At 41.7% G+C, this 27,929-nt stretch overlaps 1 protein-coding gene across 1 annotated transcript; it reads right to left on the bottom strand.

Annotated features, from left to right (window-relative positions):
• Positions 1–616: 616 nt before the first annotated feature.
• On the bottom strand, positions 617–27,929 carry LOC127177873 (uncharacterized). Its single transcript, XM_051130393.1, has 7 exons — positions 27,544–27,929; positions 24,434–24,508; positions 23,378–23,742; positions 20,298–20,585; positions 17,233–20,119; positions 719–1,051; positions 617–628 (listed from the first exon to the last, which is right to left on the bottom strand). Exons 5-7 carry the CDS (start codon positions 18,277–18,279, stop codon positions 617–619), a joined length of 1,392 nt encoding a protein of 463 aa, XP_050986350.1. The 5' UTR covers positions 18,280–20,119; positions 20,298–20,585; positions 23,378–23,742; positions 24,434–24,508; positions 27,544–27,929.

Here is a 27,929-nt window from a genome sequence, read left to right as displayed (position 1 = left end):
ATCAAAATACAATACATTTAAAGAAACATAAAAGTTACAATTCTCAATTTAAATAGTCCGCTGTTGCATTCAGCATGACCAGCGCTGTTATAGTCTTTGTAAAGGATAATGTTGAGAGAAGGGAATAAAATAACCTATTTGTGTTTATAATGTTTGTAAACATTTTGATTTATTTCTGAATGTAATTATTATGCGACGCATGTTTTTCCTCTCAAAACGCAATTTTATGCAAGTATTATGTTTTAACTATGCAGCAAACATTTTAAATATACTGAAACAATACTTTAATGTCTTTAAAGCGTTGAAAATTTCTTCTTTTGTTTAAAACTTTAACCAAAATCTAGAAAAGATGAAGCTGTAATTGGCTATGACTAAGTGCAAGATAGGTTAACCAGATCAAGACTCTCTTTGTGTGTTTTTTTTTTTTTTTTGAGTAGCCTAAAGAAAACCCTGTACCCTGTACCGAATCAACGAACAAGTTAATAAGTTGTGCACACGATTTAGTAAAAGGAGGGAGCGAATTATATTGTGCACACGCTTAAATTTTTTTCATGTGTGGGGATCCATAAGCTACTTTAAGTGTAGAAATATCCACTTTGATTACGGTGCGGTTGTCTTAGAAGTAGGCCTATAGTGTTTATGACAAGTAAAATGTGAGAAAAATGGATTTTCCCCAGTTGTTATTTTTTAAAACATTAAGGCTGCTCCACTGCACTACCTTTGCGCTCACGGCTCGCGTCTTTTGCAGTGTCTCGGAACACTGCCTTTTAGAATGTCCTGCGACGGGGCCCTCACGCACTGCGGGGGGTACGCCCGTACACCACTGTGCCTTGTGCGGTCCATCAGCGTTGATTACATGTCCAAGGTATTCGACTGACTGCTTGAAAAACTCAAGTTTATCTTTTCTCACTCTTAGGCCATATTCCTTCAGATGCTGGAGTGTGCTATCCAGATTACTCAGATGCTCTGCCTCTGTTTTTCCTGTTACCAAGATGTCATCTAAGTAGCACTGCAACCCTGCTAGGCCACTTAACACCTGGTCCATGGCCCGCTGAAAAAGAGAAAGGGCCGAGGTGACACCGAAAGGAAGACACTGGTATCTAAAAAGTCCCTTATGTGTGACAATTGTCAGTAACTCTTTAGAGGTTTCATTGACTTTCATTTGTAAGTAGGCTTGACACAAATCAATTTTGTTGAAACGCTGCCCTCCTGCTGGGCCAGCAAATAGATCATCAATGAGGGGAAGTAGATACTGGTCAGGAGATGAAACTGGGTTCACAGCGACTTTGAAGTCACCACAAATCCGAATGGTCCTATCCTTTTTAAGCACGGGTACAATAGGTGTAGCCCAAACACTGTTACTCACTGGTACGATGACTCCATTGGTTACCACTCTTCCAGGGCTGTCTCAACTTTCGCTCTGATAGCATATGGCACCGAACGGAATTTGCAACACTTGGGCTTACTATCAGGCTTGATGTCAAGTTTGGCTGTAATATCTTGCTATCGTACCCAGTCCATCCTTGAATACCTCAGCATGTTTTTCCAGAACAACACTGAGCCCAGTGTTTTCTTTTGACACCATCGGTCAGTTTCCAGCCATTCTCTCCCAAGTAAAGCTGGGTAGTTCCCTTTTACCACATAAAGAGGCAGTGTAGCTGACTGACCATTTAGTTCCACCTCCACATCCATTACACCTTTTATAGCCACTGGCTCCCCTGTATATGTTTTCAGGGTAACACTTTACTTGAAGGGGTGTGCATAAGACTGACATGACACCTTCATAATCATGACATGACGCATGTCATGAATATGAAGGAGGTTTTATGCATGTTTATGACAACTGTCATTAAGTGTCATTCGCTCAGTTATGTCATTTTTAATGCAAAGATGACATTGTTTAAGATACCTTTGTTATGACAACTTGACGTAAACCAATACATCATAACCTGTCAGTGTCTTTGTCATGTCACTTGACATTACCAAGACAACATGACCTGTCAGAAATCTGTCATAAACATGATAGAGCAGATTAATGATCAAACTTAATAAACTACTTAGCTTTATGTTTTGACATTACATTAAACTGGCATGTGGCTGGTTTTGACAAGTTTCCTCCAACAGAAGGTCAGATAATGGACTGTCCAAATGAAGTAAAAAAGATGAACAGGTGTTAGAGAAATAAAACCAATCATTAAATAATAATAATAATAATAATTGATGCAATTTTATTTTATTGCATTTAGAGAGTGATTCACCCAAAATTAAAATGAAAACAATACAATGGTGGGTTAAGTCATGCAGACTTTGGTCCATATCACTGCAAAAACAGTTAATTACAGCATCCCACACATTTTTAACATTATGGATAAGTCCACCCAAGACACCACCATAATAACATGCACCTAACCAGTGGTGCCACTCTATCATTTTGAGGTGAGTTTTCAGTAACTCAGGAGTACAATTGCCTCTATGATGCCATATGTGACCTTGGACCACAAAACCAGTCATAAGGGTTATTTTTTTTTTTAAATTGAGATTTATACATAATCTGGATAAATAGGCTTTTCATTGATGTATGGTTTGTTAAGATAGGACAATATTTGGCCAGGATACAACTATTTGAAAATCCAAACATTGAAAAAATTGCCTTTAAAGTTGTCCAAATGAAGTTCTTGGCAATGATATATTAACAGTAGGAAATTTACAGAATATCTTCATGGAACATGATCTTTACTTAATATCCAGATGATTAATAATAATTTTGACCCATACAATGTATTTTTGGCTATTGTTAAAAATATACCCATGCTACTTGAGACCGATGGACACATATTTCCAACATTTTGCCACGCATGCTTAATGTACTGAGTATGATCGCCAATCCCTGGATCAACAAAGTATCCTTTATGACGATATCCGTACTGGGAAAGCTGTCTCTTGTAGGCACACCATTCATCCATAAGGATTGATGTTCTGGGTCTGATATGTCACTGAATTTGTCTTATAAGTGTTTGCCTTGAGCGGTCCTTGACGAGTCTCAGAATGGGTCTTCTGGAAATGCCATCAACCTCTAGCACCCAGACGCCAAGTGCTGTCATATCGGCCACGATGGTATTAAAAAATAAATAAAACAAGATAAATTCTTTAATAAGGGTTGTGCTGTATTTATTTATTTATTATTTATTTTATTATTTATTTATTTTTTCAATCACTGGAATCCAGTCCTCTTGGACAGTTAATAGACTGATCCTTCTTATCTGGTTTGATAAATAATTGCCCAACAAGAGCAAATGCATTTTTATTTCTTAAATTTAATTTCCTTACAACAAAATATTGGTTTACTTTCATATTTTTATAGCTGTCATATAGTACAACATTGTCTTAGTATTGTCAAGTTGTCATGACAAAGGCATCTCTTACAATGTCATCTTTGCATTAAAAATGACGTAACTGAGCGAATGACACTTAATGACAGTTGTCATAAACATGCATAAAACCTCCTTCATATTCATGACATGCGTCATGTCGTGATTATGAAGGTGTCATGTCTGTCTTATGCACACCCCTTCAAGTAAAGTGTCACCTTTTTATGAAACTTCCTCCAAAGAGGAGTCGGTGTCATCTGTATACTCCTTACAATTTGACTGCACTTTATTTTTTCCTCTGCAAGCATGTTCTACGTGGCCTTTCTTTCCACAACTGTGACACACCAAATCTTTACACCAACACTCAGATGCAAGATGTCCAACTTGGCCACATCTATAACATGTTGTATTTTTAGGAGCTTTGCCAGGTGAATTCTGGAATGTCTTCATGTTAGTTGCCAATTTATGCACTTTATCTGAGCTACTGAATTACTATGCTTCTTCAGCAGCAAGTTCCATGCTTACACTTATTTCAGTGGCTTTCTGCAATGTGAGATTACTTTCACTTAACAGCCTCTTTTGAATGGCTTTGCTTCTTAATCCACATACGAGCCTGTCCCTAATAGTATCATTCAAAACATCACCGAATTCACAGTGTTCTGACAGTTTCTTTAGCGCCACAACAAACATAGTCACCGTTTCTCCCTCTTCTTGGTTTCTCTTGTGAAACCGAAATCTTTCCGCTATAACTAACGCCGCCACAATTTCTCACCTGGCTTTGCGGGCTGTACGAGACTGCGCAGCAAAGTGAAAGTCCTAGCGCCCATCACACTGAGGAAGGTAGGCACGATCTTTGCATCCTCAATAGCGTTCGCCTGAAGGAAATATTCACATCGCTCTGTGTATGTCTTGAGCTCCACTGTTCCTCATTTTTGTCAAATTGTCAGATGTTTCCAATGATGCTAGCCATCTCGTATTCCCTTATCAATTCACAAGCCCCAACGTCGGTTCGCATTCAGTTCTTCACATACGTAGAGTTCCTTTCAAAAATCCTCATCGCCACTTTGTTGTGTCTTCCTTTGTTATTTAGACAGAGGACATTAAAGAAGAGTCAGGGCTACAAAGTCGGGAATAGAAAAACGTGTGTCTTTTTTATTCTCACACTTGCATTTAGGGAGCAAATCACTTTGTCGTAACTACATGACTCCACCCCTTGCTTGCATATTAAAGCATAATTTTTATTCATACATAACAGGAAACACTGCATCTACTAAGAGGAGGTAAAAGCATATCCTGTAATGCAGGCAAATTGAGGTTCACAGGCACACAAATCTCAAAAGTCCAAGCGGCATTAGTAAAAAAAAAAAAAAAAACTACCCTAACAAAATTCACCTTGTGAACTCTCCTATTCTACTGGTGCAGAAGTCATCAGGGGAATGGAGATTTGTACAGGATTTGAGATTAGTAAATAGCCGCAATCTCCAATTCTACCATATCCTTTTATTATTTTGTCTACATATCTTAGTATATATTCATCTGAGTCGTTGATTTAGCATTTTTTCTCAATTCCAGTCCATCCAGATTATTTGAGAATGTGATATTGTAAAAACGATCAGAGGGGGGAATGTGATGGAAATTTTTATTTAATGGTCTTAGAATACATTAAAAGGGTATGTTTAATATAGACTTGCTCAGAAAAGTGCAGACTATGGATGCTTAGATCAAAGACCATGTCTCCATGATTAAAGAATCTATCTATCCCAAAAAAGTGCTTAAAACAGTATAACTAAGTCATATGACAAACCAATGACCAGATCAGTATAACCAATTACAGTGAAGAAGACTTCCGTGATATAGATTTTTACTCGGGTATAAATGTACATGTATCTTTCTGTTCAGGGAGTCTCGCTTGGTTGTTGTGACCAGTGAGCTCCTGGCCGTAAATAAAACTTTAATTCCTGCAAAGAGCAACTTGGGAGTGGTGTTTGGTATATGCTGCCCAGCTGAGGAATAGAAGTACTACAGATTCTATGCTCTAAAGACCACTGCAAAGACAGTGATAGTGTTGAAAGACTATAGAGCTGTCATCAGGCTGAGGTAACAGCGTACAGCTGAGAAGGGTGGTGAGAGTGTATAGATGTGCTCATGTGTGATTGAGGTAGTAACAGTAGCTCCTTGACAGGACGCCGTCACCATACTTCAAGGAAGTATTGGATTATATTGTAAGTATTCAAGGAATTCAGGGAATTAGCTTGAGATACTGTAGTTCTTTGGATTGTATTGTAAGTATTCGGCTAATTCAGGAAAATAGCCTGAGATACAGTAGTTATTATATTAGCAAATGTAGTTGTTTGAGTTGTCTGTGGTGAAGTCAGATTAGCATTGGGAATTTCCACAGCAATGGCAACAGAGCTTTGTTTAAAAAAAAAGGAAAGTGATAAAATAGAACAAGCTAAACAGCTTTTGTAACAGGATATTGATTTAGAAGATGCCTGGGCCCAGATATGTCCTGAAATGGAAAGACAGTGTGATGAATGCATGTAACTGGTGAAGGATAACCTATTGTTTGATGAAGATGACATTCAAAAACTTTTCAGATCTTACAGCAAACCCTCACACTGTGTGTACCATTGAAATGAACCACACTACAGTGCCTAGAGGTGATGCATTGCATTTACTAAGGTCATTAAATGAGAAACATTCTGCTGTTTTACAAAAGTGGTGTCTACAGAAAGTACATGGACAAAACCCTGAACCATTTTGATTATTCCTTACTGGTGGAGCAGGTACAGGAAAAAGTAATCTAATTAAAGCAATACGCTATGAATCTTCCAGATTGTTATCTCAGCTTTCTGAGAATCCTGATGACTACTGTAATTTTGACAGCTTCAACAGGCTGCTTTTCAGATTGGGGCTTCAACAATACTTAATAAACTTGCAATTGTTGCAAATATCAGACTGCTGTATCAGTCTCTTAGTGATGACAAAAAAATAAACTTGTTACACACTAAATTTGGGTACTTTGCAAATTTTGATTATTGATGAAGTGTCTATGGTTGACCATCGTCTTTTGTCATACATTAATGGAAGGCTGTGACAAATGAAACCCTTTGGAAAAGTGAGTATTCTTTGTGTTGGGGATTTCTATCAATGTCCTCCCGTAAAAGGAACTGCTCTCTATGCTGATACAAAAGAAGTGAACTTATGGGAGAATAACTTGCTGAATTAACTAAAGCTGTTCAACAACAAGATCCAAGTTTTGCTGAAATGTTAAATTGAGTACATAAGAAAAATAAATGTCTTATCACTACTGATACTGCTATGCTGCAAAAATGTGAAAAAAAGGGAAACATTTTAATGATATTTCCATATTTGCTACAAATGCCGAAATTGTAAGGCCTCTTTCGAACAAATCGCCAAAAGAGACACAGCATCACTACATTCCAGGGGAATCTAATGTTTCCCCTTTGACCAGCATGAGCAATAAACTTCATCAGTGGCCTCTCAAGAGACTGTTGGAATCTTCTGATTCCAGCAACATCACCTCCTTGTCTGGATCAATCCTGCCTTATCTCCCCAGGGAACCAAAAGAACAATAAAATAGTGACAGAAGGAAGCTCCCCCTCATCTGATGCTATCTCGAGAACAGATGGTCAGGGCAACTGGTGACCAGCTATGCATAAATTGCTAATCGAATAAACAAGAAAGGCAGGTTTACATTGACACGTTCAGCCCGCAGGACAACCAGGTCACTAAAACATGACACTCTCCTGATCCCCTCCTCAACATTCTTTTCTCCCCCTCTCGGATACATCCAAATGTTCTTTCCCTCCAACAAAGAATACACAAACTTATACAAATTATCCTAAAAGACAATCATTTATCATAATTCACAATTGTGTGTTGTCTATGTCTTTTATATGCTTTGTTTGTTTATTGTAACCTACGAAGCTAACCAATGTGTGTATAACCCGTTAGGCAGACAAAGTTATTAATGTGTCTGAAAGATACCCGAAGTTTGGTATTAAATGAAAGCTTATTTTATTTCCAAGATGTTGACATGAATGAAAAGTTGATATTATGTACGATGCTTGCATTACAACACTTAGTGATGTGATTAACAAACTCTTGAAGAAAAGTTGCCTTTGCGTGACAGACAAACATTATGCCAAGGTATGCACAAATGGGCAACCATATTGCCTTGCAACCCAACTGACTGGAACACAACTTTATGGGATGGACTTCGTCGGCCCGGTTAAAATCAAATGTCCAGAACAGCCTTTCGCCTTTCATTTGAGCTTGCTCTCACCAGCGCTCCCTGCTTGACCACTACACGATTGTGCCTTCCAGAACTGTACAGAACCAGCTAAAGCTTCATTTTGCGCCCCACAACTTTGACTTTCAAAGAACTTACAGCTCCTTACGCTGCGTGACCCAGCTCCCCCGGCTCAAACTGCCTGAAATGGGTGAATTGTTCGAACTGCTCGAACTGCCTGAACCACAGAACATCGCCGAACTCCCAACTGCTGGAGCAGCTTGAAACACTTTGACGGCGTGAACCGCTTGAGATGCTCGCAACAAGAAAAACACTTCGCCAGCACTCCACCTGAGCTCCGAGAGAATCATCCACGTAACCAAGCAACCAACCAAAGCTTCATGACGTCATCCAAAGAACCAGGCAACCTATCAGAAGTGGCGTGATTCCCTCTGCTAAGACGAGCCCACAGAGGAAAACCCTTGTTTTACTTGTGGCCCGAACGCAAGTAAAACAAGTTCTCTTTAATCTCTTGCCGAACTGGTGCTCTATATCCTTAAGCAGCTAAAAGTCAAATCTCTGCTTTTGTGGTCTTCTCAGGTTGCAATTTAAGAACTAGTAGCAGATACTAGAAATTTTGGGATTCCATTTAAACTCCATAATTCCCGTATGCCTGTATGTGTGAGTGTGTGTATGTGTGTTTATTTAGTAGTTTAGTTAATGTATTGCAGAGTAGTTCAATAAATTCTTGTTTCATTGGAAAGAACATTTTCTTGTTTTTTATGTTCAGTTAATGCCTGTGCCTAGATTTTGCTACCTAGCTCACAATAACAACCTAATACTATGTTTATATTATAATCAGATGGCCACGGAAATAATGTAAACATCCAGAATTGGTAAGATATACTAAATTAAACTTTTCGCTGGACGAACAGTTAATAAAGTGTAAACTATTAATTCTGAATCAATTAATCAAGTCGATTTTGAATCCTTTAGATTCGATTCCCAATTTAAGCATTTAAATTTGATCTAATTTTGCTACAAAATTGATAAATATAACATCGAAAGACTACATGAATGTTGCCCAGAGGCATCTGCAAGATTATGTAAAAAAAAAAAAAATCCACAAATTGGAACATAAAGTTGGATTTCATACAAAAGTTATTAACTCATCTCTGCCTAAATATGTTTCTCTGAGTATTGGAGCAAGGGTTATATTTATTATAATATATATATATATATATATATATATATATACAGGGGTTGGACAATGAAACTGAAACACTGGCCAATATAGTGTTGGAGGTTTCATGGCTATATTTATGCAGCCTGGTGGCCAGTCTTTACTGATCGCACATTCCACCAATAAGAGCAGAGTGTGAAGGTTGACTATGTGCACCCAATAGCTCAAACATTGTACCCTGAAGGTGGTGCCGTGTATTAGGATGATAATGCACCAATACACACAGCAAGACTGGTGACAAGAGTGATTTGATGAACATGAAAGTAAAGTTAAACATCTCCCATGGCCTGCACAGTCACCAGATCTGAATATTATTGAGCCACTTTGGGGTGTTTTGGAGGAGCGAGTCAGGAAATGTTTTCATACACCAACATCACATAGTGACCTGGCCACTGTTCTGCGAAAGGAATGGCTCAAAATCCTTCTGGCTACTGTGCAGGACTTGTATTTGTCATTCCCAAGATGAAATAATGCTGTATTGGCTGCAAAAGGAGGCCAAACGGCATACTAATTGTGGTCTAAACCCAGGTGTTTCAGTTTCACTGTCCAACCCCTGTATATATATATATATGGAGCATTTGGTACAGTTGTCCACATAAATGAAAGTCAAAACAATGATGAGGATTTCCCATCAGCTATACATGTGGAGTTTGATTCCAAATGTCTGTAAAATTCAGAGATCTAAATTACGCGGGAGATTTTCCCAAAATTCAACAGTAATTGAAGTTGAAGAAGACCAAGTCACAAATAATGGTGGTATAAGGTGTCAGTTTCCTCTGAGATTGTTATGAACATTGTGGGATTACAAATTTAAGAATCTGTTTAAAATATGCTGATCCAAGAAAAACAAAAAAAACAATGCCCTACCGTAATGCAACGCACCAAAGCAGTCAATACAGTACAGTCAAGAGTAACTTAAAGAGGTTGCCAACATTTACTAAACTCTGGACAAGCTTTTGACTCTTGCTGCTGGTTTGAATCTGGCGATTCTTCCCGTTTTAAGTGTTAGTTGACTGCTTTTCATTTTTAACCAGAAATGTGCACGCTGCTTTTCTGATTTTTTTGTGTCTTTTTCCCGTGTCACTTGAAATGTATCCGGAAAAAAATAATGATCAGTTGTGGGACTATTCTGTCATAAATCGCATACCATTCATTCCTGAACTTACTGACAATGAAATTAAGCTACTGGTTGATATATCTTGGTAGAGTCCTGCGCAGCTGGAACAGTTCCATGTTCAAGTGCACACAATAGGCTAAAGCTTGCCACAAAGCACCGGCAAAAATTATTACCGTGAATGTGTCGGGGAAAATAGTATAAAGATTTTTGAATTATTTATTAATAAACTAGTGTTTTCTGAGTGTCCTGACTGGCTATCTCCTCTTTGGATGCGCCTTTAAAGAGAAATGCATCTTCACAGATTACATAATGAAAGAGTTTTTGTTTTCAATTTGCTTTATTTCGTTAAGTTGTAATTTAAAGCTTTCTATAGATGTATGTATCATGTCTGTGAGGTATGTATTCGCTTAGTTTCGCACACTTGAGACAACAGAAGCGCATCATGTTTGATTTCTTTATTTTATAGAAGCACTGTTTGCAAAGTTTTGTTGATATTTTGAGTGCACACAAATAAAAGTGAACCCTTTTATAGTTCCCAATGATGTATTATTCTCACCTTTATCAGCAAAAATGACTGAATATTTTAAATTGTTTCCACTGAAAAACATGCGAGTGATCGCGCTGGCACCTCCATGTCCTGCAAAGCGGCTTTAGCTCTTTGCACAAATGATTGGATATGTGCCTAATAGCACACATTTATCTAGGTTTAATGTTTAAACGAACATTGTTTTATACTTTGTAGGGTATCAGAGCGAATCAGACAAATGGAAGATTCGATCAAAACATTTGGTTGAAACCAAAGAGCCAAATTCCACAAAGGGGCCCAGAACCACGTCATAAATCTGTCCAGGATACCCTGGCGCCAGCCAGCCTGAAGTAAGCCTAACCAACTAACTTTCACAGCTTTGAACAACTTGCAACATTAAAACAAAAGAACACAATTATTGATAATCCCATCTCAGGAAGGAGATTATCAATATTGGGGCGAGAAACCCAAGATTAATGGTCAAAGATGCAGCCCATCAGGACCATCACATGAGGAAACTTTGTTGGGTGGTGCTCCCCCACCCAAGACAAGAACCAGACCAAGTTTCTTCTAAATTCCTTTGTTCCTTGGAACATGCCCTTAGTTCACAGAATGGCAGAGACTGTCCATTTTACCTAAATATGCACCAAAACGATGCTTAAAAGGACATATGAATGAACATCAGACCATTGCATAACTCCCTGCTATGTATGCCACCCACACATTTGTCTATTATGTTCTAATCACTCGTTGTGTATGTCCTTTTTAATAACTATTGAATAGCTTAAGGGTTTATATTCATGTTTGGTATGTATGAGTTTGAAAATTCATGCTTTGAACGTTTCCACCAATCAATTCATTGTCAAATGCATTGTATTCATGTTATAGGAATCATGGCCAAATTATACTCTGCAAGAGCGGGAAAATTCTGACCATGTGACTGATAAGATAACATGCTGATTTATGTTTTGGGAGGAGAAACATAGCAATATCCTGAGTTAAGACAACATCTAATTGGTCAAGACACCATTTTGGGATGTGTCCAAAGCTGAGTTTAAAACCACAGGACACCATCAAATTTTGCTTTTTAGCTATTTTCATCGCTCCTAGCCATGCTTTTAGCTTTTAGCTTTAGCTTTTAGCTATTGGTTTAACCATTGCTTTTAGTCAGGCTCTTAGCTTGTGCTTTTAGTTTGTGCTTCGTGCCATCTCTTTTAGCCATGCTTTTTGCCATAATTTGCCGCTGCTTTTTGCGTTCTTTGAACGCTTCCTGGCTTGCACGCCAGCCACTCCTCTAACGAAAACATGAGGAGACCGTCACATTTCTTTCTTTTACTTTAATCTTTTCTTTCCGTTGAGAGTTTCGTGTTCTAAGTTAAGTTTTGCCGCTAAGCCGTGTCTCAGACTTCGTGCCTGCCTCAAAACTTCAACCAGCGTACACGACTCCATCATCCAGCCAACGCCCAAGACATCACCTCCAACGACCACGGACTTCCAACCAATCAGCAACCTTGGGGAACCCCTTTCTGCAACGACGTCATCAAAGGAAACCCCTTAACACAAAGGCAACGCAAGTACAACCTCCAGATTCTAGCTGAACTGGTGCATTAATATAGCGTTTAATAACCTCACTAAGAAACTCAACGCGAGGGTTAATCAAATGATTGATGGTTGTTCAGGTCTAAGCAATTGCATATACGTATGCTATAAACTTGGGATTTCACATTTTCACTCTTCTAAACTCATTCTTTCCTCATCTCTCTCTCTTTCTGCAACTTGTATGAATATGTGAATGCGCGTCTATGTGTTAGATTAGTTTATATGTCTTAGGTTTTTCCAATAAATTCCTATTCATATTGAAAAGAGAAGTATCTTGTGTTTTGTGCTTATAAATTAATGTCTTAAACTGCCGACCTTGTTACCGTGCTAAGAAATAGTGTTTTCACTATATTTTGGATATTAGTATCCAGTACAGTGTTGATGTTATACGGCTCGCTCAATGAATCACTGACCGATTCATTGATCCGCTGTATACGGAGATTCTGTTCAATCTTAAATGATTCCCTTTGAGCAAAATTGACTTCTGTAGATCCCCTACAACTTGAACCGTTTTATATCTATAGATTTTATTTTAGGCAAGTCGTGATGATTTGAGAAGGCAAAATTGATCTAACAGACTATGATCAGTCTTCCGCTGGCCGCTTTGTCATTAAATAAAAAACAAAACAAAAATTTCTATTTAACGAAAAAAAAAAAATTCTAAATTAACTTAATAAAATACGAAATATAATAATTTTGCCATTGCATACAAAACTGAACTATTTTAATAGCTGAAACAGTAGATTAAGCTGTTTTGGGAGAAGGGGGAAAAAAGAAGGGTTCAGATCAGACTCGGGCCGAGAATTCTGATAAGCTGTCGGACAAGGGCTGGGCTAGGACCTGAGCATCTTGGGCCAGGGCCGGGCTGGAGCCTGTATTTGAAGCCCGTGCAGGTCTCTAATGTGCCGATCTAAATAAAGTTTACACACGCTTTTGGTCCGTGAACTAGATCTTGCTCAGGACGCGTGCTGTCTGTGGTAGTTTGGCAAAGATCGGTTCCAGAATGAAATCACTGAGGATGCTGTCACATATTTTTTTTTGTCCCGTCCAGCTTTGGTTATCACTGTGTCAGTCAATGCTATTTCAAGAACGAATCCAGCATAAATATACAGATGTCATCCCGAAACACTGCACTGTGTAAAAAAAAAAAAAAAACTTAAAAGTGTCACTCATCTCAGTTCATTGAGATCTCACAAAGTTCTGTTATAATCATTGAAGCTCTCAAACTACACAATGAGATGATTCACAAGCGTGCAAAACTGCACTTGAAAAACCGATCCAGCGCTGGAGGTGAGTGAATTCTGACAAACTAAAACGTTTTTGATTGGCCACTGCATTCAAGAAATCAGCAGATATGTCTGATATTGCTCAATGCTGCAAACACGTTCCATAGTTTGCCAGACCTTCAATTGCTTTCGCTTTTGTTTGAGGATATTTAGCACCGTCTAGTACCTCCGTACAACCAGGCCTTGGCATGGCTAACCGTTCCACTTGCAGTGTGGCTGACAACGGGGATGACTAACCAGCTGGGGGGACAACTGCCTGTCTAACATATATGCACCTAATTGGGACAATGTCAATTTTTTTAAAGACCTTCTTACATGTCTTGCAGATCTTGATAGTGACCAGCTTATTTTAGAAGATGATTTTAACTGTATACTCCACCCAGTGTTGGATCGATCTAATGTGTCATTGGTCCACTTAGTAAATCAGCTCGATGTGTCTATGAGTTTCTGCAAACTTATGGTATGGTTGATGCATGGAAATATAAAAATCCAACATCGAGGACTTATTTTTTTCTCTGCAGCTCATCTGATCTATTCAAGGACTGATTTCATCTTTATAGACAAGAGAATGTTACCATTACTTAGAACATGTAAATACACAGACATAGTAATTTTTGACCATAGTCCTGCATTGATGAGACTCTGCTTTCCTGATAATATACCATCACGGGGTATGTGGAGATTTACCTTTAAATTACTGGCCGAGACGTTTGCTGATTTTTTATCAAATCAAATAGATTACTTTCTTGAAACCAACTGCACACCTGGTGTGATTCACTGTAAACTCTGGGGGGGAATGAAGGCATTTTAAAGAGGGCAAATAATTTTATATAGTGTGAGTATAAGAAAAATAAGAATGGAGCAGATCAATCAGATTATTTCAAGGATAAATTATATAGATCAAGAGCACTCTAGATTCCCTACCATTACTCTATATAAGGAGAGAGGAATACTACAGTCAGAATTAGATACCCTAATCACAGAGGCAGAGGAAGCATTATATTGAGATCTAGACAGCAAGAATTTGAGTATGGTAAAAAAGGCTAGCAAGCTGCTTTCACATCAACTGAGACAGACAATTGAAGCTAAATGTATAGCTGAAATCCAGATGGCACATGGAGTAGCCTCAGATCAGTTGAGTATTAACAAGCAATTCCAAAAAAAATATGAGTTGTATACATAACAGCCATGTTGTGACGATTTAGTCCAACTGAAGCGAGATGTGGTGCAGCTTTATTAAATCCAAACGTGAAATCCAAAATACAAACAAACGAAGAGTTGACTTGATACAGACTTGACTTGAAACAGACTTGACTAGGCATAAAACACAACTCACCAAACAGCAGAGTATATACTTCAATACACAACAAGAGACAATGGCAACATGAGGGCTACTTATAGCAAACAAAGAGAGTCACATGACAAGAACAAACCAATGAGAAACAAGACACATGACTTGAATAACCAATGAGAACATGACACATTGAATAGAGGGACCAATAGCAGAAATAAATGAGGGCAAGGGAAGCAAGACTAGACAAGAAACATGGCTAAACTTAAAAATAAAAGACCAAACCCCCACGTTACATATGTGACAGGGCGAATACAGCATTTTTTTATTTTTAATAATCTATTTTTTTTCTACAATAGAAATACCTATTATCAGTGACTAAGGTAAAGTCAATCTTGAACAATCCATATCAACAGTGGAGACTGAACAAGCTATTAAACAAATCACCTGGTGCTGATGGATTTATAATTGAATTTTATAAGACGTTTTCACGCAAATGATCTCTAATTTTGAAAGAAATGTTTACAGAAATAACTAAGCAAAAATGATTACCACCAACTATGTCACAGACTATTATCACAGTTATACACAAAAAAATAAATAAATAAAGATGCGACTCATATCGCTGTTACCAGGAGTGATTGACGAGAGGCGAGCGGATCCATATGCTAGCTTTATTTAATCAAACAAGACAGACACAAGGTCGAACAGGCAGGGTCGAGACAGGAGCAGACAGGTGTGTCACAGGCAGTCGGAGAGAATAATCCAGAAAACAAGAGCGATAATCCACAAGGCAGGCGGCTAGACAGACGTAAACGAGAAAACCAGGCGGGAGATCAAAAACTAGGAAACCAGATCAAAAACTAGGAAACCAGAGAAACGCTACACAAAAGGGAAAACACTAACAATGCTACAGTTCAACAATCCGTGACATCAACTGGGGAAGTCCGGGCTTTATAGAAAGCCTGATTGGTCATGGGGGCTGACGCAATCAGTGCGGTGGAGGATGGGAGATGCAGTCCGAAGTGCAACGTAACAGTCAGAGTGAAGTGGAAAGATGAGAGTGACATCTGGTGGTGAGCAGTCCGTAGGGCACCGACCAGATTCGTGACATAGCCCCCCCCAAGGAGCGGCTTCCAGACGAAGGAAACAACAGTCCAGGGGAGCGGTGGGGTGGGAGCAAGACAGGGCGAGGGCTGGAGGACCAGGTCCATGTGGGAAGCCCAGACATTGAGGCAGGACCGACAGAGCAGGTACCCTCCAGGGCGGGGCCGGAGGCGGAGCAAGAGCCCTCCAGGGCGGAGGCGGAGCAGGAGCCTTCCAGGGCGGAGCAGGAGGTGCAGGAGCCCTCCAGGGCGGAGGCGGAGCAGGGGTCCTCCAGGGCAGAGGCGGAGCAGGGGCCCTCCAGGGCGGAGCTAGAGGCGGAGCAGGCAACGCAAGAGCCCTCCAGGGCGGAGCCGGAGGCAGAGCGTGAGGCGCGGGCGCCCTCCAGGGTGGAGCAGGGGGCGCAGGAGCCCTCCGAGGCGGAACAGGAGGCGGAACAGGAGGCGGAACAGGAGGCGGGGCGGTCCTCCAGGGCGGAACAGGAATCTGCGTCACGGTCTGGGACCTGGGGAAAGCAAGGACAGAGGAGGCAGACAGAATAGGGGGAGGAGGCGCAGCAGCCCTCCGGGGCGGAACAGGAGGTGGAGCAGCCCTCCGGGGCGGAACAGGAGGTGCAGCAGCCCTCCGGGGCGGAACAGGAGGCGCAGCAGCCCTCCGGGGCGGAACAGGAGGCTGCGTCATAGACTGGGACCTGGGGAGAACAGTGACAGAGGATGCAAACAGAAAAAAGGGAGAAGCAGAGAGTTTAGCGCTTAACGCCCCCTCCAAAAGAGGTTCTACGGCAAACGCCGACACCTCTGGAGGCATTGGTGCAGCTTCTCCGATGGGGAAGGCCTCTGGAGCAGACTTGAGACCAGACGGGACCTCTGAAGCAGGCTTGTGATCAGAGGGGAGCTCTGGAGCAGGCTGGAGACCAGACGAAAGCTCTGCAGCAGGCTTGAGATCAGACGGGAGCTCTGGAGCAGACTGGTGAACAGACGTGGCCTCAGGGGTTGATTTGTGAACAGACGTGACCTCAGGAGCTGACTTGTGAACAGACGTGACCTCAGGGGCACAGTGTGCAGCCCACACACACCAGATGGCAACCGCCATTAAAGGAAGAGCAGCAGCAGGAGGTTGTGGTGGGTCCAGTACACTGGCTATCATGATAGGCCGTGATCGTGGGATATCAGACGAGGCATGGCACGGCTCTGGAAGGTCAGACCAGACGTGACTTGGCTCTGGGCGGTCAGACAAGGCGTGACTTGACTCTGGGCGGTCAGACGAGGTGTGACTTGACTCTGGGCGGTCAGACGAGGCGTGACTTGACTCTGGGTGGTCAGACGAGGCATGATGGGGCTCTGAGCCGTCGGGCAGGATGTGACTTGGTTCGTGGTGACCAACTGTGACTTGACCTGCTTCGTGAAGATCAGTAGTGAATTGACTTGGCTCATGAAGATCAGCAGTAACTTGACTCGGTTTGTGACGACCAGCTGTAACTTGGCTTGGTTCATGGAAATCCGCTGTAACATGACTTGACTCAGGAACAACATGACTTGACTCAGGAACGACAGCCTTGACGTCGCTGGACTTGGAAGCTTGACTGGACTTGGAAGCTTGACTGGACTTGGAAGCTACAGCCGTAGCCTGACTTGACTCTGGAGCAGCGGCTGAAGTTTGACTTGGCTCTGGAAAAACAGCAGCAGCTTGGCTTGGCTCATGGGGAACAGCTGTGACTTGGCTTGACTCGCGGGGCACAGCTGTGACCTGGCTTGACTCTGTGTCTTGACTTGACTCTGGGGTAGCCGCTGTGGCATTAAGGAGCGCCATTCTAGCTGCCCATACCGTCACTAGAGGTGTGTCCAGCACGTGGGCCATCATGGCCACAGGTGGCGTCCGGATGGCGGCCATATTGTGGAGTGGCCTGGAGACGGCGGCCATCTTGTGTAGTTGCTTGGAGACGGCGGCCATCTTGTGCTGTTGCTTGGAGACGGCGGCCATCTTGTGCAGTGGCTCTGGCATGGCAGCCATCTTGAGCAGTGGCTCTGGCGTGGCAGCCATCTTGTGCAGTGGCTCTGGCGTGGCAGCCATCTTGTGCAGTGGCTCTGGCGTGGCAGCCATCTTGTGCAGTGGCTCTGGAAAGATGGCTGTAATCTGACTTGACTTGGGAACTTGACTAGACTCAGGAAACACAGCTGCAACTTGACCTGACTTGGAAACTTGACTTGACTCAGGAAATGCAGCTGTACCTTGATATAGCTCTGGTATGGCAGCTGTGACGTGACGGAGCTCTGTTTCCGCCGCCATCTTGTGAACGGGCTCCGCCGTCGCCGCCATCTTGTGAGCGCGCGCCGGCGTTGCCGCCATCTTGTGAATGGGCACCGCTGCCGCCATAGCTTGAGCGCGCTCCTGCATGGCCGCCATCTCACGAGCGATCCAGGCGGCAAACGTGTTCGTGGGATCGTGCTCCGGCATGACCGCCAATTTGCGAGTGGGACGTGCGGGCGCCATTACCGCGTTGTCGCGTTCCCTCTGCGCGACCCCCACGGTGCACGGCGAACCCACACACAACAGCACAAAGTTCAGAAACGCCTCCAGCGACGAGCGCGGGCCCTCGCATCTCAGTCGCGCATGGAGGGGCTGGTTCACGCCGTCACAGAAAATCTCAATTTTAATACAGTCTGGGAGGGTGGACTAGTTGGAAATCGCAAAAAACTCACGGGTATATTGTTCGAGGGTGTGGGATCTTTGTTTGATTCTGCATAGAGTTGTGTCTGTGTCCATATCTGAATGTCCGGGGGTGAAGCTGCTGGATCCTGTTGTGACGGATTGTTCTGTTACCAGGAGTGATTGACGAGAGGCGAGCGGATCCATATGCGAGCTTTATTTAATCAAACAAGACAGACACAAGGTCGAACAGGCAGGGTCGAGACAGGAGCAGACAGGTGTGTCACAGGCAGTCGGAGAGAATAATCCAGAAAACAAGAGCGATAATCCACAAGGCAGGCGGCTAGACAGATGTAAACGAAAAAACCAGGCGGGAGATCAAAAACTAGGAAACCAGATCAAAAACTAGGAAACCAGAGAAACGCTACACAAAAGGGAAAACACTAACAATGCTACAGTTCAACAATCCGTGACATCAACTGGGGAAGTCCGGGCTTTATAGAAAGCCTGATTGGTCACGGGGGCTGACGCAATCAGTGCGGTGGAGGATGGGAGATGCAGTCCGAAGTGCAACGTAACAGTCAGAGTGAAGTGGAAAGATGAGAGTGACATCTGGTGGTGAGCAGTCCGTAGGGCACCGACCAGATTCGTGACAATCGCCCTATAAGTTTGCTTTCAAATGACTGGAAGTGTTACTCGTTGAAGTGGCTTGAGAAAAGAGAGATTGTGTAACATAAAAAGAATTAGTAAACAATGTCACTGTTCAAGTCTATTTATTCAGTCACTTGACGTATAACAACATTAACAAACTTAACAACCAAGTAACAATTTAACATAAATGGACAACAACTAACAAAAAAGGGGGAAAAAAAACAAAACAAAACAACAACAACAACAAGAAATAAGACAAAAGACATTGTTTGCTGGCTGGCCCACAATAATCAGTCATCTTTCCTTTTCTCCTCCTCTTTGGCGTATATTAACTAGTATCTCCTTAATTAGCCTCTCAACAATGAACAGGTGCGTCCACCTAAAAGGGGAAAAAAGAGAGAGAGAGAGAGAGAGAGAGAGAGAGAGAGAGAGAAAGAAAATGCATACACAAAGAAAAGCAAGGAAAAAGTAAACAGAAAAGTAAACAAGACACCGATAAAAGAGCAGACCGTAACACTCCCCCACCTAAAAATCATCCACCATCAACCGGAACAGCGCAAGGTGGAGAAGAGACTGTTTTAAGCAAAACCACTCCCCGAGACTGCCCTACAGCATCATGTTGTGTTTTTTTCTTTTTAGACTATAACAGTCATAGTATGGCCTTGTAATGATAGGAAATGGTTGTCCGTAAGGTCAGGGCCAGGTACGGGGTTATGGGAAATGGAGTGTGAGTGGCAGGATCAAAACACGGTAGACAATGACCTCTGGTGACAACTGGGGGGAACCACAGAGGTAGGGGTTGTAACAGAGCCCCCTCCCTGCGAACGGCTCCTGAGGGCGAGGGGCCGGCCTATCCGGATAGGCTGAGTGAAATTCAGTGGTCAAAGTGGGGTCCAGAATGTCACTGGCATTGACCCAAGACCTTTCTTCCGGGCCGTACCCCTCCCAGTCCACAAGATATCGAAGAACTCCACCCCGGCACCGAGAGTCAAGGACCTCTTGGACCCGATAAGCCTCCTCACCGGCGCTGCCACTGCCAGAGGAGATTTACAGGGTATGAGAGGTAGACCATGACTTTCAGCAAAGTTAACATCAGTAAAGTTTCCTGCTGCACCAGAGTCTATTAGGGCTGTAGTGATAATCTGTTCATCAGAAAGAGTAATGCTGACAGGGATCGTAACAGATTTAGATGTGTTAGGAGATTGACTCACCGCAGTGGAAGTGCGCTGTATGGGTCTGGAAGGACAGGAGGCTTTCATGTGGCCGGATTCACCGCAATATAGGCAGAGATTCAGTTGGAAACGACGATTTCTTTCCTCTGGGGTTAGTCGTGTGTGACCCACTTGCATGGCTTCTTGTTCGGGAATTGATGGAGGGTTCGGTAAATGGAACTTTGAGCTCCTGTTCGGTCTCCTTGAGCGAATGAGATTGTCGATACGAACAGCTAGATCGATCAGTTCATCCAAAGTTTTTCCCTCCTCCCGACAGCCGAGCTCAGCCTGTAGTTCGTCAAGTCAAGTCAAGTCACCTTTATTTATATACCGCCTTTAACAATACAGAATTGTGACAAGGCGGCTGTACAATATTAAATAAGAAATAGTACATCAACAATGCCAAGGGCAACAATAAACACTCAATTTTCAGGTAAAGGTAATTAATCAAATACAATAAAATAAATACAATATCGTGTGACTCGTGACTCAAGCCTTTCCAAGCCTTTTTTTCTTCTCCGGGTAAGCTAAGCGAGGGCTGGCGATGGGAGGATTCAGCAGCAGTGTTTGAGGTACCGAGGCTAATGGTGGCGAGGCAGCGAGGCGGTCTCGGATGATGGTAAGTGCAGTGACTGTAAGGTCTTTACCATTTCTTCCGTGAGAGTCAGGGCAGGCAGCAGGCAGAGCAAACGATAGTCCGTAAACGAAGCAGAGAGTCAAAAGACAGGCAGATCCGGGCAAACAACGAGAAATAGAGTCCAGGGTCAAAGCACAATTATCCAATAGAGTAATCAAAGAAACGCTCAGAAATGTCCGCCAGGGCAAAACAAGACTTCGCAATGTGGGTGCAAAACCCGGAATTTTATATAGGGAAGGAACAGGAAATGGTTGTCCGTAAGGTCAGGGCCAGGTACGGGGTTATGGGAAATGGAGTGCGAGTGGGGGGATCAAAACACGGGAGACGGGTGACGATTGGGGGGAACCACAGAGGTCGGGGTTGTTACAGGCCTGCTTTATGACAGTAACTGCATTCGTACCTGAATTTCACCCCTGTAGATTTTATTTTAGAATCAGACTGGCAAATGTCATTCTCTTTTTGAGAGCCAACTCGTACGCACAAAGTCCAACTCGTACGCACAGAGGATGGCATTCTTTACTGCATCATACTGCACAATCTCCTCTAAAGATAATGATGTGCACACTTCCTGTGCTTTCCCAGTGAGTTTACACTGCAGCATTAACGACCAGGCTTCGTTTGGCCATATTAAAGACATAGCTATAAGCTCAAAAGCCTGAAAGTATGCTTCCACCTCTTTCTCTTGTAAAGGCAGCACTAGAGCGATATTCTTTGCCATGTTAAACAAAACTGCCGACGAAAGAATCACTTAATACAGATGTCGACACAGATACAGGATTAACAGAATCAGTTGTGACAGCAACAGAATTCACATTACCAACATTGAGATCAACATACGGTCAATTTTCTACCCCAGTTGCTTCTTGTTTTACCTGTAATTCCAACTGTCATAGCCGGATTTTAGTATCTGCTTCGATACAATATTTTTCTAATTGATGCTGCAACTCCTCTCTTCGCACTTGAACTTTATCCTGGGCCTCCAACTCTAGTCGAGCTAACCGCACCTTCAAGCAAGCTTCTACCTGGGACGTCGGTGATGTATCAGTAGAAAGTGACAACGGCTCAAATTTTGACATAGCAATAATGAATAAATCATCCTTTTCGACAGTTGTCCAATTTCTCAACACTTGGTTGCTTAATAAAGTCGTTCAAATCAAACGTTGCCATTACTTACCACTGCGTTTACATAAGAATCAAGCAAGCATACCCTGGACCTAACTTCCAACCCACTCACTAACTACAACCTTCCTAGTCTTCAGAGGGTTACCAGTTAAGAGATAAATCTCCTCCCCGGAGTACCTCCAAAAATAATAAATTAAAACAAAAACTCAAAACAATAAACAGTAATCCGATGGAAGGTCCGGCGCTAAACACGGCCGGCTGGATTACTCTAACTAACCAGAGTGTTAACTTACTTCATCCCTCCAACGCAGTCAAATTATCGGGACGAGCCCCCAATTTATGTTACAAACTCTCGTTAAAGTGGCTCGAGAAAAGAGAGATTGTGTAACATAAAAAGAATGAGTAAGCGATGTCACTGTTCAAGCCTATTTAATCACTCAGACGACGTATAATGACATTAACAAATTAACAACCAAGTAACAATTTAACATAAATGGACAACGACTAACAAAAAAAGGGGGAAAAAAAAAAAACAAGAACAAAAGAAATAAGACAAAAATATGCTGTTTGCTGGCTCGCCCACAATTGTCAGTACTCTCTCCTTTTCTCCTCCTCGTTGGCGTCTTTTAACTAGTATCTCCTTAATCAGCCTCTCAACAGCAAACAGGTGTATCCAACTAAAAGGGTCCTGTAACAGGTTGTTTGGGTGAGAAACACGAAGGAGGCAGAAAGTCCAACAAAACAGAATATTTAATAAATCCAGATATCTAAGGAAAACAACCACTTAATTCACAACAGAGACAGGACCCAGAACAGGGATCGTAACAGATTTAGATGTGTTAGGAGATTGACTCACCGCAGTGGAAGTGCGCTGTATGGGTCTGGAAGGACAGGAGGCTTTCATGTGGCTGGATTCACCGCAATATAGGCAGAGATTCAGTTGGAAACGACGATTTCTTTCCTCTGGGGTTAGTCGTGTGTGACCCACTTGCATGGCTTCTTGTTCGGGAATTGATGGAGGGTTCGGTAAATGGAACTTTGTGCTCCTGTTCGGTCTCCTTGAGCGAATGAGATTGTCGATACGAACAGCTAGATCGATCAGTTCATCCAAAGTTTTTCCCTCCTCCCGACAGCCGAGCTCAGCCTGTAGTTCGTCAAGTCAAGTCAAGTCACCTTTATTTATATACCGCCTTTAACAATACAGAATTGTGACAAAGCGGCTGTACAGTATTTAATAGGAAATAGTGCATCAACAATGCAAAAGGGCAACAGTAAACACTCAATTTTCAGGTAAAGGCAGTTCATCAATGGATTCAGATACAATATCATGTGAAGAAAATTGTCCCCAACTAAGCAAGCCAGAGACGACAGCGGCAAGGAACCAATACTCCATCAGTGACAAATGGAGAAAATAAAACCTTGGGAGGAACCAGGCTCGGTCGGGGGGCCAGTTCTCCTCTGGCCAGACGCAGAGGACTCATCTGGTTCCTGTGGTCTTGTGCCGATGGCCGTCTAGGTGACAAGGTCTTCACTGGGGATCCGTCTCTGGGGCTCATCTAGACATTCAGGGCTGTAGAGGTCGTCTCTAGGTGCTGATCCACCGTCTGGGCTGGGTACGGACTGGATCCAGAGGACTGCAGTGACCATCTGATCTGGATACGGGCTGGATCTGGTGGTTAAGGTGACCTCAGAATAAGAAAGAAACAGACTAATATTAGTGGATAGCGTAGCGTAGATGCCATTTATCTGACGATGCACTGAGTACATCAGGAGTTATGGGAAGTGTTCCCGGTTCCGGTTGACCTAATTAATGCAGCCTAACAATCCTTTAACAGATTTGAATTATAGGAATGTGTTGATGTGTTATGTGTAAGCAAGGTTAAAGAGATGGGTCTTTAATCTAGATTTAAACTGACAGGGTGTGTCTGCGTCCTGAACAGTGTTGGGTAGATTGTTCCAGAGTTTGGACGCTAGATAAGAAAATGATCTGCCGCCCGCGGTTGATTTTGATATTCTAGGTATTATCAAACTGCCAGAGTTTTGAGAACGCAGTGGACGTGAGGGACTATAATGTGATAAGAGCTCGCTCAGGTACTGAGGAGCTAAACCATTTAGGGCTTTATAAGTAATTTGCAAGATTTTAAAATCTATACAATGTTTAATATGGAGCCAATGCAGTGTTGACAGAACCGGGCTAATATGGTCATACTTTCTGGTTCTAGTAAGAACTCTAGCTGCTGCATTTTGGACCAGCTGGAGTTGGTTGTGCGACTTTTTCTTCCACACTTTTTCCTTCCACTCAACTTTCTGTTAACATGCTTGGATACAGCACTCTGTGAACAGCTAGCTTCTTTGGCAATGAATGTTTGTGGCTTACCCTCTTTGTGAAGGCTGTCAATGATTGTCTTCTGGACAACTGTCAGATCAGCAGTCTTCCCCATGATTGTGTAGCCTAGTGAAATAAACAGAGACCATTTTGAAGACTCAGGAAACCTTTTCAGGTGTTTTGAGTTGATTAGCTGATTGGCATGGCACCATATTCTAATTTGTTGAGTTAGTGAATTGGTGGGTTTTTGCTAATGTGAGCCAAAATCATCACAATTAAAAGAAGCAAAGACTTAAACTACTTCAGTCTGTGTGCATTGAATTTATTTAATACACGAGTTACACAATTTGAGTTGAATTACTGAAATGAACTTTTCCACGATATTCTAATTTATTGAGATGCACCTGTAGTTCTACTTGCAGCACTGTTTTAATTCTCTATGATTTAATGTGATTATTAATTTTGTGAACAGTGAATTTTATTTGTACATTTTAAAAAATTATTATTAAAAAATACATGTAAGATGCCAAAAACTGCAGTGTTACTTTAACTTTCCCCAGCAGAAACCTTTATCAAGGCACAAACAATCTGGAGCTTATGGACAACTGAACTTCTCGATGTCTGTTCAAAAATATTAGAATCTCATCTTTGACCTGAATAAAAACAAGTGACCTTCTCCTTGTTTAAAAAAAAAACTACTACTACTAATAATAATAATAATAATAATCATCATCATCATCATCATCTCTAACCATCTGGTATGTTATTAATATGGCAAAAAAAAAAAAAATGGTTATATTGTTTTGTAAGACTATGAAGATACTACAAGTCACCCATCACCTTCTACTGACTATCTGGGCCCGTATTCACAAAACATTTTATCTTACCACTAAGAGTTCTCCTAAATAGCAGTAAAAGTTTTTAGCCAAGAGTTTTCTTTTAAAACCTTTTACTAAGCTGCTGAGACAAACTAAGGAACAGAGAGAAATCTTAAGCTAAGAGTAAGGGCGGGGTTGACCTTGTTACTATGAATGATGTCAACATGCTCACTAACCATGCACACAGTGATTGGCTGATAGGGGAGGGGTCTCTGTCAGACATTTATTAATAGAAATATTGTTGTAAATGTTGCCATATTTAAATAAATTTTTAAAAAGTTTTTTAAAAAAATGTTGCCATTCAAATAAAGAATTTAAAATGCAGGCTAAGTGTCACTAATTAAAGAAGTATATGTTCAAATAACTGACAGCCTTTTACATGTGTGCTTCTTATAACAAACAATTAGCTGATATGCATATAAGCAGACTTTTTTTTATTTATAAAGGGCTTTTTATGCGACAGGATAGTGGAGAACTGACATGAAATCGTTCAGTGAAGAAAGGGGAGTGGGATCGGCAAACCATCTCGAGAGGGGAAACAAACTCAGGTCGCCGTAAGCGCAGTTGCGCTGTATGTCGGTGCACTAACCACTGTAACGGGACTCCAGGGAAGCGTGTAAGATCCAGATGCGAGCTTTATTTAACACAGCGTAGTCAAGACAGGCAGGGTCGATCTCCAAACAAACAGTTACACGTAGGCAAGACAAAAGCAAGATCCAAAATAAACAGGCAGAAGGTCAAAGTCCAAGTGAGAAGTCCAAAAGTAACAAATAAACAAAGCTATGAAACTAAGCAAAACTATGGCAAAAACAAGGCAAAACAATGGTAAGAAACAAAACCGTGGGAAATAACAAAACAAGGCAATGAGAAGAGAGAAAACGCTTGGCAGAGTCCGCACAGGCAAAACAATACTTCGCAAAGGCCTGTTTGGTATAGGCCTCCTTAAATGGCCACCAAACAGGAAGTAACTGTAGAAGCAGCAGAGGGAGCGGTAACAGACAGTCCATGGGTGAGGGCTCCCTCTGCTGGCGTGGCGTTACAACCACTAGGCTATCGGCGCCGACGTAAATAGCTTTTTTTATTAACAGATTAGAACAACCATGGCTGATAATGAGATACGCAAACGTAGAAAACCAAACTGGATGCAAGAACAGCTGTTACTTCTTAACCAACGTAATGAAAAGAAGGATATAATCCTTTGGAGCTGGGATAACCTCCAAGACTAAAGAAAGAGTTGTGTGGGAATATGCATGCAAATAAATGTGCAAATAAATGCAGAGTGTTTCTAAAAAAGTTTAAGTTCCGAGGTAGATTGCCAGCAACAGCAATATTAGGATAGCTGGGATTTGATCTTAGTGATTTAAGCCCGATTTAGGCTGATTTATACTCAACGCGTTCCTCTGCACTGCAAGTCTGTGCTGACTGCGCGCGCACATCACAAAATTTTGGGCCCCTATTCCCAAAACATCTTAAAGCTAAAAGTGGTCTATCTCATAACTTACCAATTTAGGAGAAAATCTTAAAAATAATAGGCTGTCAATCCTAAATTTAGGACTCCGAATATTTTTGTTCTAAGAATATTTCATAAAGCGTTTTAGCACTAAAACTAGCTCCTAAATCTGTGAAATGTTATGAGTAGTAGAGAGGACTCCTAAGTTACTAAGATCAAGTCCTAAAACTATCCTAAAATGGCTGTTGCCGGCTATCTGCCTCGGAACAGAAACATTTTCAAAACATTTGACGATAAGAAGGTCTTAAATCGCGAAGGTATTAAGGACTGTTATAGAACTTGTCACTTCATCAACAAATAGAAACAACCCAATAACGCCACAGATCAAGGTTTTGACAACCCTACGGAATGCCACCTCCTTATGAATGCAATAATTGAATGAATGCTAAGGATTTTAATCTGCAATAGCATAACAAGGTTACATAAAAACATTATGGTCAACTTGAAAATAATGTCCATTTACCTGTAGCAGTTGTTTGTCGCTTGAATTCTGCAATCTCTGCCCTTGCCTGACTTTGCAAAGAATACCAGCGCTTTCACAGTCATCTTTGCTTCTGGACAAAAGTGGGAAATCTGCATTTATTTGCACACATATATTTTCCCACACATCTTTTTTTAGTTTTTGAGGTTATCCCAACTCCAAATTTTCCCTTGATTATATCCTTGTTTTCATGATGTTGTGTTTCCAGCAAATATTCTACCTACTAAACTACCTCAACAATGTTCTCACCATTATAGTAAGCCAGCTCCACTTCTACTGAAACAGCTCTCACCTGATGGGTTGTGTGCGTAGTCTACCGTTCAATATTCTCTGAAGTTGTCCTGACTGGATCAGCCTGGTCCGGTCACTTGGGGCTTGGAAGGAATTCTTTCAGGTTCAGATAATAGGTTATAATAAATAAATCACTCTGAGTCATGTTTTAAGAGAGGTTAAAGCGAATCACCATTTGAAATGGTTTCGGTTTAATATAACAATAACTCATAAGCAATAAATTCAAAATAACAGCGAGAAAGTCTTCACCCGAGGTGTGGCAAAGAAGAAGATCAAGCACTGCCATTTTATAGTCTGCCACAAGCATCACAAAGTCTCCTCCTTGCATGTCCATATAAGTCACACATTTTGGTACATACACATACACATACACATCATATTAGTCTT

The sequence above is a fragment of the Labeo rohita genome, chromosome 16 (assembly GCF_022985175.1).
Source record: "Labeo rohita strain BAU-BD-2019 chromosome 16, IGBB_LRoh.1.0, whole genome shotgun sequence".
NCBI lineage: Eukaryota > Metazoa > Chordata > Actinopteri > Cypriniformes > Cyprinidae > Labeo > Labeo rohita.
The sequence above is the reverse complement of the archived record's forward strand: the minus strand, read 5'-3'. Positions and strand labels throughout refer to the sequence as shown.

Coding starts and splice junctions, on each gene's coding strand:
- LOC127177873 (XM_051130393.1), bottom strand. CDS start 18,279: ATGGCGCCCGCACGTCCCACTCGCAAATTGGCGGTCATGCCGGAGCAC. Junction 1,052..17,232: donor ACAAACCGAGTCAAGTTACT/GCTGATCTTCAT, acceptor TCTCTTTTTCAG/CGGGCCATGGACCAGGTGTT.